At 34.8% G+C, this 14,938-nt stretch overlaps 1 protein-coding gene across 2 annotated transcripts in view; it reads right to left on the reverse strand.

The window, feature by feature from the left end:
- The window catches only part of NAB1 (NGFI-A binding protein 1), a 42,786-nt gene that overhangs the window by 16,611 nt on the left and 11,237 nt on the right, over nucleotides 1-14,938 (reverse strand). For both annotated transcript variants that reach the window (XM_033111859.1, XM_033111860.1), the window contains exons 3-4: nucleotides 6,375-6,508; nucleotides 3,726-3,777 (exon numbers count right to left, since the gene is read on the reverse strand). In XM_033111859.1, the coding sequence (XP_032967750.1) occupies nucleotides 3,726-3,777; nucleotides 6,375-6,508 (186 nt within the window). The remainder of the gene's footprint in view (nucleotides 1-3,725; nucleotides 3,778-6,374; nucleotides 6,509-14,938) is intronic.

Raw genomic sequence — 14,938 nt, forward strand, 5'->3', positions numbered from 1 at the left:
GAACTGTTCAAATGGCTTTGTGAACTCTAGTAATAAACAAAAAACTAACCATATAGAACTACAATTCAATGATCTCTAGTGGACTATATTTAAAAGAATAGAAGAGTCACATCTAATGCTGTTAAGTCAACACTCAGAGCTACTAAAAAGAAACTCAAAACACTGTAACTAGATATAAGAAACAATTTGCTTACATTTCAGATCAGGGCCATTGAGAGCTCCAGAAAGACAGCAATACAGCCTAATAAGAAAAACTATAGCTTATACAGTCCATAAGATTCATAATGTCAAACGTCAATGTTCGTTAGTGATCTCTGAAGCTAGACGAAAAGGAAAGTAAGGCTTAAATGTGAGAGCAGCCTGAATCATAATCACATGGAGTGCCTAGGGAGGGAGGGAGGGAGACAGAGGGAAAGGGAGAGAGGGAGAGAGGGAGAGGGAGAAAGAGGGTGGAGGGGGGAGGAGGGGGGGGAGAGAGGGGTAGAGAGAGGGAGGGAGGGAAAGAGGAAGAGGGAGAAGGAGGGGGGAACTGGGAGGGGGAGAGGGAGGGAGGGAGAGGGAGAAGGAGGGTGGAGGGGGGAGGAGGGGAGGGGGAGAGAGGGGTAGGGAGAGGGAGAGAGGGAGGGAGAGAGGGAAAGAGGAAGAGGGAGAAGGAGGGGGGAACTGGGAGGGGGAGAGGGAGGGAGGGAGAGAGAGGTAGAGGGAGGGAGGGAGGGAGGGGGAGAGGGGGAAAGGGGGAGGGGGAGGGGGATGGGGAGAGGGAGAAAGGGAGGGAGGGAGGGAGAGAGGGAGGGAGGGAGGGAGGGAGGGAGGGGAGAGGGAGGGAGAGGGAATTGAGAGGGAGAGGGAGAAGGAAGGGGGAGGGAGGGAAGGGGAGAGGGGGGAGGGGGAGGGGGGGAGAGAGAGAGAGGGGCACAACGTAATTCCTAGCCTGGCACATGACTACTTTTCCTGGCCACTGGGTAGGTTTTGTGCCTTCTTCCCTGTAACTCTTCTGATGGCACACGCTTTCTTAGCAGTTTCTGTGCTTACCGGCCTTCCCTTTCAGTGGCAGAGTCACTAACAGCTAAATCTACAAGGTCCCTCTCTTACGTGTCATCTTGAGGTGCAATAGTATAAGACGACTTCACTATTTAGATCAACTTTCTTTCAGTGGCCCTTTAGATAATTTCAACAACGTTTTTCAGTGGTGTGAGGCTAACATTACTGCAGAGCTAACAGTGAGGCAGATTACAAAATGTAAGCACACATTTTTTTAAGTGTGCCCTTTTATGGACAACAGTCTTCTTTTCTTTCAGAACCATCGCTTTAGGCTAAAGATTTTATAAGTCGAAGATGCTTCTCCATAGTTATTCATTATTTCATCTAACAGATTTTATTAAGTGCCTATTAAGTACAAAGTGCTAGTATAAAGTCAGTATAAAGTAGTAGATAGGCAGAGAAGAGCTCTATTCTAATTTAATGGGGCAGACTGATAATAAATTAAAAACAAATATACAATAGTTTCAGATACTGGTAAGTGCTAGGAAAACAAACCAAATAAACCAGGAGAACGAGCCTATGTGTGACTGCGGACTTTAGAAAAGGGACAGGAAGTCAGAGGAATCTCTAAAGCCATGTGAAGATCTAGAGACCTAGGTAGGGGGAACAGTGAGGCTAAGGCACAAACGAGTTTGGCATGTTCCAGGAACAGAAAATTGGTCCGTGTAGCTGGGACATAGTGAGAATGGGGAAGTGTGTAGCAGACGAGGTCAGAGATGCAAGCCAGAGTCAGATCAGAGTCAGATCACGTAGGGTCTCAGATGCCTCAGGAAAAAGCATAGGTTTTATTCTAGGTATAGTAGAAGGCCACTGGAAATATTTAAGCAAGAAAGGGATTTATGTTTTTAAAAGATAACCATGGCTTTGGTATAAATGAAAGACTATTCCATACACACAAATGTTTAGTAAAACTAATTTCATGATGGAAATTTAGGGTAGTCAAACATAGGTTATTTGCTTTAACTTGAAATTAAATAACAGATGGCTAAGAGAGTACTGACCCCTTTACCCAAGAAAAAAAGGAAGATGCCACCTAACTTCAGATTTATACTATGCTGCAGACTGGCCTCTAAAAAAGTACAGTAGTCCCCCATTTTCACGGGGAATATGGTCCAAGACCCCCAGTGGATGCCTGAAATTGCAGATAGTACCGAACCCTATTTATGTTTTTTCCTATATATACATACCTATGATAAAGTTTAATTTATAAATTAGGCATAGTAAGAGATTAATAATAACTCATAACAAAATAGAACATTTACGCCAATATATTGTAATAAACGTTAGGTGAATGTGGTCTCTTTCTCTCCAGTAATTTTTATGTTTTCCTGCTCAAACCATTCCTGAATCTGTGTAACCATTCCTTACTTGCAGTAAACGGCTTAGTGTCACTCGTTTCAGGAGTTCCCTTGCTGAAGTCTTCGTACAGATAGGCTCAGTGCTTTCTGGTCCAACACACTGCTATCATCTGAAACACGTTTTCTGTTCATGTCTTCCACCCACAAATTTAATGCCTTTTCCATCTTAAGCACTTATCATGCACCGTGGCCACATAACTTGCAATTTAAGGTATGACAGCAAATTTAGCACAAATTTATTTTTCCTTCCTCACCATTTCAAGGATAGAAGATTCGTTCTTACTTTCGATGTCAGCTTCAGCATATGATTTTTTTTTCTTTATTAAGTCAAGAACTTTTGCATTTTCATTTAAAGGAAGCACTTTACAGCTTCTCTTTGTCATACCCGAATTGCCAGCATCACCACCCTGGGGCTTCGGGGCCATTACTAAGTAAACAAGGGCTACTTGAACACAAGCACTGTGGTACTGTGACAATCTGATAACTAAGACAGCTACTACAGGTCTAACGGGCAGGCAGTGTACACAGCATGGATACACTGGACAAAGGCAGGTTTCACATCCCCAGCGGGACAAAGCGGATGGTACAAGGTTTCATAATGCTACTCAGAATGGTGTGCAATTTAAAACTTATGAATTGTGTATTTCTGGATTTTTCCATTTAATATTTTCCAACTATAGTTGACTATGGGTAACTGAGACCGCAGGTAACTGAAACTGTGGAAAGCGAAACCGCAGGTAAGGGGGGGGACTTACTGTATTCAATCCAAATTAAGGAACAGTACCGTAGTTCTGAAACCACTCTATAGTTCTGAGAGCCCTAAGAAAAGCACATTTTTCTCTCTTACTCTCACCTTTCCACTGGCGGGTCTAAAATCAGAAGGGCAGCCTTAATCATGGTCCTCTAAAAGAGCCTTTAATTATAGTAAAATCTCTGTAATTTGCATCTAGGAAGTTGTATTTCAGTTAATATAAAGAAATTAAACCTTAGCTCCTCTAAATGTATTTGATAAGATGACCAATAATGTAAATAAGATTATAAAAGGAACAGTTTAATCAGTAGTTTTAAATCTGTAAAAAACATCTATTTATAAATCAACCTTTGAGAAATTGACTGGATATCAACTTCATCGTTTCCTTCTAGGAACTTCCTTAGGGTCCTAGTTCAAATTACTGTATACTGCAAAGCAACAAAATTCTGTATTATTTTTAAGATTCTACAATTCACATTTTTCACTAGTTTATGGGACCATTCCCCCCCTTTTTTTTAGTTTCAACTACTACAGCAAACATTATCAGCATAAGCAAATATAATACATAATCATACCTCCACTTTAATTCTCTTTGGAGATAATTCATCTCTTTCTCCACATTTTGACCTAAGGGGAATGGGAAAGAGAGAAAAACTTCAGAAGGTAACAATTTTATTCTAAAGTCATCTCAATCTATAAACTTCCACCAAAACATATAATCCTGACCCTGACACCAGAAATAAGGCATTCATTAACGAAACTGAAATAATGAAAAAGGGACTTTTCATCATTTCTAAATTAACATTAGAAAAACATGCAAACAATTATATTATACATTTTAAAAGACCACTACCTAAAATTTCCCACACAGAAAGTACTCAGTATGGAATGATCATCACATAATGAAAATAGAAAAAAAAATAAAATCAAGGATTGTATTCCATGATATCCCTTTATGGAGTAATAGAAACAATTTAGGACAAAAATGACAAAAATGCCACTGAAGATGAATGCTTGAAGTTACCTGAGATTTAGATGCATTTTATCCATCTACTGAAACTACAGATGCATTTTCTCTTGACCTAGAGATCCCTCGGCTGGGAATCTATCCCACAGAGGTACCTACACATACATGAATTACTACTGCCAGTTAAACTATGACAAGCCATCAATTGTAAGTTACACCTTCACATAAAAGATGTTAAAACATGAAAAAAGTATATCTCAGAATCAACAAAATAAGAGATGTATGGTGTTATTTATTGTGGTATTATTTAAAATGACAAAAGACTAGAAACAACTCAAGTATCCATTAATAGGGGACTGGTTAAAAGAATCATGGTCAATGCAATACTATGCAGCTGTAAAAAACATAATGAGGAAGATGTATATGTAAATATAGCGAGATCTCCAAGACAGTTAAAAGCAAAATATACAATAATGCCGCATATGCTATTTTTTTAAAGGTAAAAATGATAAACTACATTTATATTTCTTTGCAAGTACATAATAAACAAACACTGCAGGATAAAAAAAGAAACTAATAAAGCTATGTACACTACGAGAGGAACAGGGTAAAACAAGACAGGAATGGGAGTAAAACATTTTTGTATTACCTATTTACAGTTTTATCTCCTGAATTATGTGAAAGTGTTACGTATTTCAAAATATATTTAACTTAAAAAGAAATATAAATCTAAATACTACAAGAAACAGCTAAAAATTATTGAAAGTAGTTGCCTCTAGGGTATGATATTAAAAAGGGGAAGGGGTGGAGCAGGGGAACTGCTGAGTTTCATTATAAGCCTTGTGTACTGTATGACTTCTTAAATCACGTACATGTATTACTTTGATTAAAGAAAATTAGTTAAAGAAAGCACTCAAAAGGAAAATCGTGTATAATACAGTGAAGAAAATGAAAAATCACTAAATCAGCTCTTGATTACCCAACTCTAAAAAAAGTCTTGTAAATGATCCTGTAATACTGCTGTATAATCTGACTTGTTCATTTAGTCTGCAAAATTTTACTTGTCAGTTTGTAAATACCTACCGTGTTTCTCCAAAAATAAGACCTAGCCAGACAATCAGCTCTAACGCGTCTTTTGGAGCAAAAATTAATATAAGACTTGGTCTTATTTTACTATAATATGAGACTGGGTCTTACATAATATAAGATAGTAAGATAAGACCGGGTCTTATATTAATTTTTGCTCCAAAAGACGCGTTAGAGCTGATTGTCCGGCTAGGTCTTATTTTCGGGGAAACATGGTATACGGGCTCTTGAGGTAGAGTAGAAGAAAATGAAGCTTCTGTGAGTTAGGAAAAATAGTGATGACAGCAAATGCCTGTAAGGGTTGTTTTCAAACTTGAATATGCACAAAAACCATCTGAGACGCTGTGAAAGTTTGAATTTCAAGGTTCCATCTCCAGAGACTGTGATTTATTAGGCTGGGGAGGGTGCTCAGGAGGTGACTTTTCAACACATGCTCAGTTATTCTAATGTGAGCGGTCATGTGCATCTACTCAGAGAAGGCGTGGCATGCGGAAGTGATGGTGCACTGGAAAGCAGGGTCCACGTGGAACCAAGGGAACAAAATCAGAACGGTCCTATACTTATAGACAAGGCTTCGAGTTCAAGGGAGGAGATGAAGAATACTATCGTGTGTTTACATTAATTTTAAAACCATCGTGTTTTTCAACATTAAGGTTTTTTAATTTCAAACACATGTTCCATATTCCACTTGCTAATAATAAAAGTATCTTCCAAATTTCCCTTAAATACTGGTCAATGGAATCTTTTTATTCAGCTCATCTCATTAGATTGCAGACACCTTTTGCAGACAAAAGGAAATAATTTGCTTCCTCAGAGTTCAAGTTCATGCAGTTAGTGGCATACAAATAATCTATATATGCTGACTAACTAAATCCTATCATCATACTCAAAACCAAAGCATCTGCGTAAGAGAATGTCTAAAACCACTACCAAACACTGCTATAGTGCTAGGCAACTATCTTTCAAAAGAAAGACAAAAGAGAATTAAACAAAACAACAAAAAAACTACTTTAGCAGCAATGTTTTGAAAAGTCACTTCACTGTTTAATTTTATAGAACTATAATAACACTGCTCCTTTCTCAGAAATGCTTACATATTATCAATGGATGGTATTTCAAGTCTACTTCCATCAAACAATGCAAAAATACTGCCAATTAGTTAAACACTTACTTGGTGGTTCTGTAAGTATATTTATAGGTGACTTCTCGAGAAATCTGCCTAGCCAGGGCAAAAAGTTCATCTCTTCTTGTCAGCAGGGCATTATCCTTCACACAGAGCTGAGCAGCCGCTTCATTAACAGTAAGCTGCATACCCAAAATAAAGTTTTAAAAATTATAAACACTTTCATTTCATCAGTATATAAAATTGTTTCACTTAAGAATAGAGAAATGTCACATCATTATATAATGAAATCATAATTTATAAAAATCAGGATGGTTTTTATTCCTAATTAGTCCTAATGCCTAATTTCAAAAGAAAATAAAGTCATCTACCATCTCTCAGAACTCAAATTAATCAAAATAGTCATCTTAATATTATTTATTCAGATGCTTTATTTATTTTTGTTTAGGTATGAGTTTATGGAAAATAATCGAAATTAAAGTAAAAAGTAAAAAATGTTCTGTATCTCATTTTTTCTTATGAAAAACCAAGGGATTTGATTATATCATATGTTGATAATATTTCCCTAATTAAAATTGAGTATACATAGTCTAACAGTTTTTTTTTTCTTATGTGAACTGACATGAAATTACTGCAGGAATAAAAATTAAATGACTTTAGTTAAATATTTATCAAATCACTTAGTAAAAACAGAGTTATCACAAATAATTCTAGAAAATCTGGGCTATGATGAAAAACCAAGGTCTTGAATCTCTAAAAGTCACCTAATTTTACTCTTTAGAGTGTTAAATATTGTCAATATAGAGGTTCCTAGTTGACCAAACGCCCTGTACTAAAATTTAAAATAGCAAATGTTATCCTAAACTTAAAACCTTTAATTGTTTAATAAACTAGAAAACCTTTATTTTCGCACATAATTTTGTCAATTTAAATACACGTACATGTAGGGAATTGCCAAGAAGTATATCAGACTTTTATAAAATGCAAGAAAAACACTCATTCAAGGCATGATTGATGGCAAAAAGAGAATGGGATCTGATGGGAGACAGATCTGAATGAGTGTTGCTCCATCATTTACCAGCTATATGACTTTGAACTTGTAAAAACTCAAAGCATCAGTTTTCTCAGGGCCAAAATGGGATAATATCACTACCTCAAAGGACTCTCCAAGAAGTAAATGAGGAGAGGAGACACACGTGGCACAAAATGGTTAGTGTTAGTTCTTGTTTTCCTTTTATAAGAAATCAGGCATTTACTCCTTCTCCCTACTTTGGCATCCCACTTTATTCACCATATTTTTTTTTTAACTAAATTTGTTTTTAATACAGAGAAGCAAAAGAAGACAATAAATAAAGCATGCAATCTTTCCATCTAGAATGACTATTAATATTTTAATGTATATTATTCCAATATCTCTGTGTATATATAAACATAATATACACGTGAATACAGATTTGTATCTCCTATTTTTCACTTATGTATGCTGCATCCTTTACTTTTATCATGTATTAAGGCAGAGAACTGGCTTGTTTACATCAGCATCTAACATGAATTGCTCTATAAATATCTGTAAGAAAAACTAGGGGTAGTTTAATGTCCAGAGTGAGATAGATTTAAATACTAATTGACAACATTTCAGAAGTACCAGGTTATGCACAACCATAAAAAAAAAAACTTTTCAACATAAACTGAAAACAATGTTCTAGTATTCCTTCCATCATCCTACCAGAAACCAAGAAAAACAATATAACACATTCTTTGTTATTGAATTCAGGCTCCAAAAGACCAAAAAAGTAGATTCAACTTTCCATGACCTCAGGGAGCCTTCTGTTAGAAAAATTGAAACTGGAGAAATAACTATAGCTCATCCCAAGATGTAGAAGCCAACTGATCAAGATTCCCAATCAAAAATGTATTGTCTGTCAGTGTTTCTAGATTTCATGCCCCCAGTCACTAACAATTAAATCAATAACTATTATGGTACCTTTATAAAAGAAAACTGATACAAATACTTCAAAACAGTAGTCACTCATTGCATCATTGTGCTAGCTTTTTAAAAATTCTAAGTTTCTACTTTTGTTGAAAGTATAAAATGAGATATTCTTAATTGGTTAACTTACTTCCTCCACTTCCCCTTTTCGTGGCTATAAATATCGAAATTCCATTCATAGCTTCATGTAAAAAGATTTCTTAAAGTTAGCTTTCTACCATCATAACTAGACTTAAAAACTTTCTTTACTGGTAGTTAACATTATAATCTTTAACAATCAAATGATTATGATTTTCAGTTAAGTGTTAGCCTAAAAATACTATGTGAATATTATGATGGGGAAGCTCAAAAGGTGATTAAGACATTCATTTCCAGCACAGGGAGAGCAAGGTAACATGACTGGCCCCTCTCACTGGTAAGAACTAAAAATTCTGAATAAAATAGAGGGAAAAAACATTAACTTAAATACATCAATGAGCCAGCAAAACAGTAAGAACTATTCAGGCCAAAATGAAGACAGTATCTCAAAGGAATAAGTTGAGGACATTTGCTAAACCAGATGAACTTGAGCTTCAGTCTTCATAGCCTCATGGGGCTGTTGAGTGTAGAGGGCAAGTGGTAAGAGCAAACACCCAGGATCCAGCAAAGGTGAGGAGTCTAAGACCTACATGACCCACGTAGGACCCAAAGCCCTACATGACCAATGTAAGGCTGACTTAGAATACACCTGTACCCCCAAGGGAATGCATGGGAAATTACCTGTCACGAACCTTGTTACTGAGTGGGAAAGAACAGAAGTTACTCTCTTGAGGTTTCATAACCCCAAATCAGCTGTCACATAGATTTTCAGCCCTTATTCAAACTAAGTGGGCTGAGATTTTATTTTTATAGGGTCCCAGAACTGTAGTGTGCAGAGTACAGCTGTCTGGTAGAAGCAAAAAAAAATAACCTCTAGGACAATCCATTTTCTTTCTAGGCCTCAAAACATTCCCCCAGTTCCAAGAAATATGAGTTCACAGACAGAAATCATAAAACATCCAAAGAAATAAAGCATCAAAAATAAAAACCAGCAGAAACAACAAATAGCAGAATCAGACCCAGAGACTTCATTTAAAAAAATAAAAGGAGTTAAAAATATGACTAAAGAGTAGTACAGTAAAAAAGACCAGGAAAAAGTGAGAAATCGGAAGGAGAGAAGAAATTGAGGCAGGCACAAATGGAAGATTTCAAAAGCAGACAACAGTCAGATAAACCAGTCTTCTAAACACAACAATGAAAGCCAAAAGCCAAGGAAAAAATATCTTCAATTACTATGGGAAAATAATGAACAATATAGAATTTTATGCCCAAAATAAACAGCAATTAAGAATCAGGGCAAAATAAATATTTTCCAGTGGTGTAGGGAAGGACAGTTTGCCGTCAGTAGACCTTCACTGAGAAAATTCTACATCATGCACTTCAGGATAAAGTAAACTAATTCCAGATGGTCAATTTGAGATATAAAGAATTGGGAAGGGGAAGAAATACAAAATAAAATGGAAATAAATTCAAAATATTAGTCCTTATAATAAATGTAAAGAAACCAAATGTTCTACTTAAAAGACAAAAAAATGTAAGACTGGATTTTTAAAAAATCTAACTATTTATATTTATAAGAGATGTATTTAAAACATGGATTAGGAAAGACTGAAAGTAAAAGGATGGAAAAAAGATCTAACAAGCATTTATTAACAAAAAGAAAGCACATATATCTACAGTAATATCAAAGAAAATAGGTTTTTAAAGCAAAATGCATTATTAAAGATTATACATACAGTACAAAAAGAAACAGACAACTCCACACTCACAGTAGGTGACTTTAACGCACAATTCTCAGTTAGTGAAAGAGCAAAGAAGAAAAAGCAAGACCAGAAAGTTTGAATAACAGAGTGAAGAAGCTTGTTAAAACAGACATATACAGAACACTCTACCACAACTGCAGAAACACATGAAAAACACTGACCCTATACTGGGCCATCTAAAATCTCAACCAATTCTAAAGGATTGGCAGCCTGCAAACCATGTTCTCTGACCATAGTGCAATTCAGTTAGAAATCATTAGGAAAAACAATTAAGGAAAAAACCTCATTTGAAAAGTGAAAAGACACTTCCAAATAACTCATGGGTCAGAAAATAAATTATAAATAAAAAGAGAAAATAATCAGAATTGAAAAATAGTAAGATAATCTCCTATCAAAACTTGGAGAATCCTAATTAAATAGCGAGAATTTATGGCCTTAATTGCTTACATTAGAAAAAGAACAGCTGCACATTAATGAACTAAGCACCCAACTTAAATTAGAAAAGAACAATAAAATAAATTGTAAAAAAGCGGGACACACACACACACACACACACACACACACACACACACAACTAAGAATATCAACTAAGCCAAAAGTTGCTTCAAAAAGATTAGCGGTTGGAAAGATTTTTTTGTAAAAGGCCAAATAGTAAATATTTTGGTTTTATAGGCCAAATAGTCTGTTACAACTACTGAACTCTGACATCATAGCTCAAAAACAGCCAAAGACATAAACAAATAGATATGGCTGTGTTCCAAAAAAAGTTTATCTACAAAATCAAGAGGCAGGTCAGATTTGGCCCATGACTCTAGTTCACAGATCCCTGAAAATATCAATAAAATTGATAAACGGCAAGATTGATCAGGGGAAAAAAGATTCAAATGTACAACAAAAAACTAGAAACAACTTTATGCCAGTAAATTTGAAAACTTAAATGAAATGGACATATTCTTAGAAAAATATGACTTACCAAAAGTGACTCAAGAAGAAATAGACAACTCTCATAGTCCTACAATCCATTTTTTAAAATGATCAAAAGGAAATGGCCAAGATTTGTTTTCAAGTATTAGGCGTTGAAATCTATCCTTTCTAAACTGAGAGTTCAGAATAAAGCATCGTAATTTACCAATAAATAGGGTCTATGGGGTGCTAGGGTCTATGGGGTTCTCAGATTCAGCATTCTTCCTCTCAAAACTAAGATTGTTACACTTCTTTCAAACACTCAGCCTTGACTCCTCAACACTACAATGGAAATTTGTCGTCATCATCCTTATCTTGATAATGTGTTTATTAGCACTCCAATTCCTGTAGAATTTCCACTAGGTCTACAACTTCCCCATTGGCTCTACATCTCCCACTTTCCCTTCCACAGCTCTTTTGGCTGGATGTTGCTATCTGCTGACAAATATTCTAAGTTGTCTACCTGCTTCTATTTCTGCATACTAAAACTCCTACATTCTCTACTGCCCTGCTATTTTCAACGTCTATTTTCTCTCTTCTCATGCATTTATTGCTTTAAGATCTGACACACACTGCTTGCTTAGTTTACCACATACTCTGCTAACACACATTTGGATAGATGGATCATTCTGCCTGCCTGGACTTCTCGTACTGATTCTGGATTTGTCCCTTAGCAGCACCCCCACACCAACAACTAGTTTGGTTCTAGGCCTCAGCTGCTCACACTGTCTTCATGGTCGGATTCCTATACACCAGGCCATACCTTCGGCAAGGTCTAAGACCATCACCGATCCTTTAGCTTATAAAAAAGTATAACAATGATTCATTCCATAACTCTTTACTGTACAATGTACATATTTGAGAACAAGTATAAAAATCACGTAATAAAATTTTATGTGCTTGTGAGAGCTGAAAAATATTTTTCAGGTGTAGGTAACTTCCTTATTTTCATCCACTAGTGACCTAAATACAGCTCTGTCTTGAAAGATTAAAAGAACAGTGTCCACAGGGTTTATATGAAGAAAACTCTCAGAAATACTAACAACAGTGAATTAATAATAAGTCATATATTTTCTTATTTGGAAATTAAGGACAAACTAATAGCATTCTTTAATCTTAGGAATTCAGAAAAACTCAAAACTTGTTCTGTCATTTTAAATAGTCAAATGCAAAAATGTGAAATTATCATAATACTTAAAAGATATACTTAATAGTACCTTTCTTTTAATTCTCTCAGGATTTCTTTTACCAAACATTTGAATGGTTACAAGTTTGAAGAAAACATCCTGATTTATAAACTTCTATCCTGAACTATATCATTGGACCAGATTCACATACTTGAGTACTTGAGTTACAAATAATAAGTGGTCTAAATTAAGTTTCAAAAACACTAGCCACATTTTCCAAAGCCCCCACTCCCACATCTCAGCCTACTAGCATTCACTTTGAGTGTTCCCTTATTTTGGGAAAACCACAATGGTTTCATTACTTAAATATCATCTGTACCTATTTACCCAAAGAAGCAAAGAGCCCCTTAGCAAAACCCAAGTGTGAAATAATTCATTTTGGATGTTTTTAAAGTAGGTCAGGATTTTTTTTTAAAATGAGGTTGATTGGGTTTATTAAAAGTCTCTTCAAAATACTTTTGCTTTGATAAAAATACGGCTCTTTTCACTTATCTTTGTATTTAATCTGCTTTGTTTTAAAAGTTATATGAAAACTGGATTAAAAGTAAAATTTGGTCTAACTGAACTAAAATTGCCAAGATGTTTTTTGGGTTTTCTTTTTACATTTTTAAAAATACTTTTTATTTTTCAATTACAGTTGACATACAATATTAGATTAGTTTCAGGAGTACAATTAGACATTTATATAATTTACAAAGTGATCACCCTGATAAATTTCATACCCATCTGACACCATACAGTTATTACAATATTGACTATATTCCTAATGTTATACTTTACATCCCCAGGACTATTTTGTAACTACCAATTTGTACCTCTTAATCCCTTCCCCTTTTTCATCCACCCCCCATCATACCCCTAGCTATCAACCATCAAAATGGTCTTTATACACAATGCTTGTTTCTGTCTTGTTTATTTTGTTTTTCAGATTTTACATGTAAGTGAGATCATATGGTATTTGTCTTTCTCAGTCTGACTTATTTCACTTAGCATAATACCCTCTAGGTCCATCCATGTTGTTACAAATAGTAAAATTTCATTTTTTTTTTTTTATGGCAGAGGAATATTCCATTGTGTGTGTGTGTGTGTGTGTGTGTGTGTGTGTGTGTACACACATACAGACCACAATTTTTTTATCCAAACGTCTATTGATGGGCATTTAGATCGTTTCCATATCTTGGCTATTGTGAATAGCGCTGCAGTAAACATAAGGGTGCATATATCTTTTTGAATTAGTATTTTGGATTTCTTTGGATAACTACCCAGTAGCGGAATTGCTGGGTCATAAGGTAGTACTATTTTTAATTTTTGTAGGAACCTCCATACTGTTTTCCACAGTATCAGTACCAATTTGCAATCTCACCAACAGTGCACAAGGGTTCCCTTTTCTCCACATCCTCACCAACACGTGTTTGTTGATTTGTTTGTTATTGATGATGGCCATTCTGACAGGGGTGAGGTGATATCTCATTACTGACAACCATAATAGCCTTTTAGTAGATTCCTCTATTGGTTCATAGGTAGTGATAGTGTCAAAGTATATCTGAATTATAACACTAAGTGTATTTTCTAGCTTACTCACAAGTTCTTGTGAGTCAAGTTACTGTCTGGCAACAATACATAGGATGTGCCCAAAATAGATAAAAAATCAGATTCACTTTGGTTAAGTAATTTTGCTAACCAATTCTCTGATCGTAAGCTCCAGTATATAGTCATATCTAAAATTATTTTAAAAGATCAAATAGTAAAATTGATGAAAACAAGATTTATATACAAAAATCAGCCAGTGATAACAATTCTTTTAAAAGTGGGGAAAATTTCATTTATAATTATAACCCTTTTATATTTTATATATTTGTATATTCTATATATAACAAAATAAACTGACATATATATGAGACATTTAATATACATATACACTATAATACACAGTATATAACCTAACAAGAAGTGTGCAAAACCTATGAGTATGTAAATAAAAAACTAAAGAAATTACCAAGGAATATATAAGATCTAAATAAGTAAATATATACACTATATTTCTGTATGTGAGTTTTCATTATTGTAAATATGTCAATTTTTTCCAAATTAATCTATACCTTTTAGGCATATGTAATAAAAATACCCACAGAAGATTTTGGAAAATCTGACATGCATTAAAAAATTTCATTTGGAAGGAGAAATGTATAATATTACCTAACAAAGCAGAAGCAGCAATACAAGATTATTGAAGGGACACTTACCTTTCCAGATATCAAAATATATTATTTAGCTAAGGTAATTAAAATAATTATACTCCTGAAGGATTAGAGAATTAGACTAATCAACTCAGACAGGACAAGATCAATAGATATTACTATATAAACTTCCACATGGCAAACAGTCCAGAAGGTCAAAGCACAAATTATAACGTGGGAAAATGTTTACAACATAAGACAAAAGGTTAAAATATAAAAAGTCCTTAAAATATAAAAAGTTCTTACAAATCAATTTTTTAAAGGTACGACAAACAATCTTACATTAAAACAAAGTGTATGAACATAAAATTGGATGTCTGTTAAGCATATGAAAAGATACTTATTGTCACTAAGGAACTTAAATTTAAGCAATGAAAATTTTTTCTCTACTGGC

The sequence above is a fragment of the Rhinolophus ferrumequinum genome, chromosome 8, assembly GCF_004115265.2.
Source record: "Rhinolophus ferrumequinum isolate MPI-CBG mRhiFer1 chromosome 8, mRhiFer1_v1.p, whole genome shotgun sequence".
NCBI lineage: Eukaryota > Metazoa > Chordata > Mammalia > Chiroptera > Rhinolophidae > Rhinolophus > Rhinolophus ferrumequinum.